General features: G+C 26.6%; 1 protein-coding gene across 1 annotated transcript; it reads left to right on the top strand.

Annotated features, from left to right (window-relative positions):
• Positions 1-1,040: 1,040 nt before the first annotated feature.
• EIN_037170 (hypothetical protein) lies at positions 1,041-1,574 on the top strand (the record flags this gene model as incomplete). Its single annotated transcript, XM_004254380.1, has 1 exon — positions 1,041-1,574. One exon carries the CDS (start codon positions 1,041-1,043, stop codon positions 1,572-1,574), a length of 534 nt encoding a protein of 177 aa, XP_004254428.1.
• Between the last annotated feature and the right edge of the window lie 2,078 nt (positions 1,575-3,652).

Genomic DNA, 3,652 nt, shown 5'->3' with positions numbered 1-3,652 from the left:
GTTGCGATACACTTAATTATTAACGATGTTAAAAAGAGGAAATTGAATCATTTAAATCTACGATCCAGAAAAGCTGTTATTTATTTTTTTTGAAAACATTTACAAAGAATGACATTAAACAACCCATTTTTATTCAAAAAACCGCTTCTGATTGTGCGATTTGTAAAGAAGTAATTAAAGGAAAACGAAATTCCGTTAAAAATATTTGTGTGTCATGTGGTAAACATGTTTGTTTTAAACACTCTATCCGAATTTTTAAATGTAAAGATTGTATCAATCAATTTGATTTCTAAAACAATCAAAATTGATATTTTTGTGGTAATAATATATCGGGATATTTGCATCAACATTAAAAATAAATTTCTTGTTTATACAAATAGTTCTCACTCAGACCTTATTTGGTTATTGGCAAAAATTGCGATTTGTTTAATTTCCCCTATAAAGCTAATCAAAAATATCTATTTTAATTTGTTTTTATGATTTTTGTTTATAATTGTTATTATTGGTTGCATGGCTTTCTCATGCAGTGTGTTATTTTTTAAAATAATTATTACACATTTTTTTCATAAAAAAACGTGTAAAACATGCGACCATTCGCGGGATACAGAAAGGATAAAAAAACCGCTTTCGTCTTTTTAACCACTTCCTATCGATTTAATAGTTATAAATAATAACATAACAATATAAAGTATGATACAAATTACCACCTCTAACAGAAAAAGTCTTTACGATGCATATTCAGATTTCATGGTAAACAGTACTATACATTTTATTATATTAATATTATTTAAATCATTAAAAAAATCAAGTGGAAGCGGTTAAAAAGATTGAAGCGGTTTTTTTAGCCCCCCTGTATATTATTATTCTTTTTTAAATCTTTTATATGATGTTTCATGACCACACTTATTTAATATAAAAAGAGTGTTGTTTTATAATTCATAGTATTTTTTCAAAATATAAATTTGAAACAGTATTTAAAAAATAGAAATACACACATTGGATTAATTTGAACTATAAACTAGTAAAAACAATAATTAAAAATGGGACTTAAAGGTAAAGCAAAAGAATTGTTTGAGTCGTTTGATACCGATAAAAATGGTTACATTGATCTTGAAGAGTTCGTTGTTGGAATGAAAGAGCTTTTTAATATCAGAATTGTTGATTCTCGCATAGACACGGTTTGTCGATATATTTTGCGCAAAATTGATGGCGAAGGTTTATTCAATGCAAGAGACTTCAAGTTGAACAAATCTGAATTTCAAAAATTGTACAACTATATACCAGAAGAACCCCAATTTCCTTTTGAGAGTTTGAAGGAATTGGTTTCGATTTTTTTTCATATATGTGATAAAAATAACGATGGATTTCTGAACTATTTTGACTTCTCCGATTTTATAAAAAAAGGAACAGATTTAGACACGAATATGGGTAATAGAATGATGGCTTTTACTGTTGTTGATCAAGACGAAAATGGACAAATAGACTTTGATGAGTTTTATGATGCTATAAAACATGGAAAAATAAAGAAAGTTACTTTGGACGACTTGACCGATGAATTAGATAAAGATCATTGAATTGATAATTAACCAATTAATTAATTAATTTATTATTATCTAAATTATATAGTAGTTTTATATTATAAAAAGTTGAAAAAAGTTGGTACTAAATTGTAGTTTAACACGTTCGCTTTTTTTCACTTTTATTTTTTTTTCAAAGAGCATAGAAAAAAGTCAAATTTGCTTTTTCTTTAAAAAAATCATTGTAAATCCGTTTCATTTTTTTCTGAGGATTTTTTGCCACACAATATCTTATTCAAAAATATTACAACAACAGAGGCATAATCCTCAAGATTAGTACAAAAATGATAACGAAAAGATTAATTGATTGCATTTTTTGGAATTAACCCAATTTGTTAGCACTTTTCCCGTCGTCAATAGTAATAAATGTTATAATTAGCTGATTATAAATAGTTGATGGTGTTTTATAGTAAATTTGTTATTATTTAATTGTATTTTCGGGGTTTAAAACAAAACAAAACCCGTTTACAAAATGATAAATATTTTAAGTGTGTTTAAACATGTGGGTGAGTATTAGCTTTATGGTTTATTTATTTATTATCAACGTGGTTATTTAAAAAAAGGTTATATTGACGTTCAGATTAATTAATGCAGCTCGTTATTACACTTTGGTTTGTGTTTTTCATACGCACGCCGGTCGTGAAGGCCATAAAACACAACCCAAAGTATTGTAAATCATTTTTATGTTGAGTGTTGTTTGAATATTATTAACAAAATAATAATAAATTTATTATAAACATGAATAATAAAATGTATAGTAAATATTGATATTGTTATAATTTCTTGCGTTGAAATTTATAATAAATTATATAATTTTGTAACTATAATATTAACTATATTTTCCCTTTCCAAAAATCGTGACTGTGTTGGAAATAGTGCTTTTTGTCAATTTTACTTGTTTTTTGTTGTAGTTATGTTGCATTAAATTGCTTAAATTTAATTATTTACATGTTAGTTCGTTTTTGGCCAATAGATTAATAGAAAATGAACCCTAAATTAATATCTTCGCTTTCATATTAATACCTTCATTTTCATTCTGTATTACTATGTTTTTGAGTTGAATTATTTTATCAATAATCATTCTAAATTGTTGATGAAAAATTACCATTATTTTTATTTTTTTTTCAAAAATTTAAATTAATTTTTTTTTAATTTTATTTTTCAAAAAATGAAAAAAAAAAGTATTTTTAGTCAGTAGTCTAAGGGTTAATTAAGTGAAAAAGTCTATTGATTTTTTCTTAGTATTTTGCTTCAAAAAATAAATTATGTTACCAAACTATCAAATTATAATTAATTATATTTACATTCGTGCTATTTGTTTTTAGATGACAATATCAACTTTTATATAATTTTAATATAATTAACTAAAGTTTGTAGTTTGAAAAAACCCATAATAAATAAAAATACAAAACTACTTTTGATTTAATATACTTCAGAAAAATACAACGGGACACAAAGAGTAGATATGCCGCAAATGTCGAAACTTGTTGAACCCGGCGAGTTGCGGCGTCGTGAATCCATCTCCGAAGTAGACCCCAGACACAAAGAGGAGATGCCTGAAAAACTACAAACATGAAAGATGTTCTAATCGAGTGTTTGTTCCAGTCTTAGGTTTGAGGGGGTGAAACCCGTTGTTTCTTTACATCAATCTAACCCTTCAAAAAGGACAGATTTTGTTAAAGTTGGTGTACATTAATTCAAGTTGTGGTGACGTGGCAACTTACAAATATAATACTTTTGGAGTTAATATGTTGCAAATATTTGAATAAAACACAAAAAAATGACAAAAAAAGTCAGTTAAGTTGGAAGACAACAACACTCTTTGGTGTGAAATATTTGTTATCGACCAACTCGTTTTGTTTGGCGGTGTAAGTGTCTGGGTCGCAATAATTATTATTTTGACCTTTTTGTGTACACTTATATCACCAGCTTTACCATCGTAACCAAATGCAAATAGGTATTGATTGTCTTGATGATAGAGATAAAATTCACTATCGGTGTCATTTCCACTTTTACCAAACTTTTTTGGGTTTAAAGTGCCATTTCTTACAAGTGAAAATATGTAAGAAGAGCCA

The sequence above is a fragment of the Entamoeba invadens genome (assembly GCF_000330505.1).
Source record: "Entamoeba invadens IP1 unplaced genomic scaffold scaff_1105074726123, whole genome shotgun sequence".
Lineage (NCBI taxonomy): Eukaryota > Evosea > Mastigamoebida > Endamoebidae > Entamoeba > Entamoeba invadens.
Note: the sequence above shows the minus strand (reverse complement) of the source record. Positions and strands in the feature narration are given on the sequence as shown.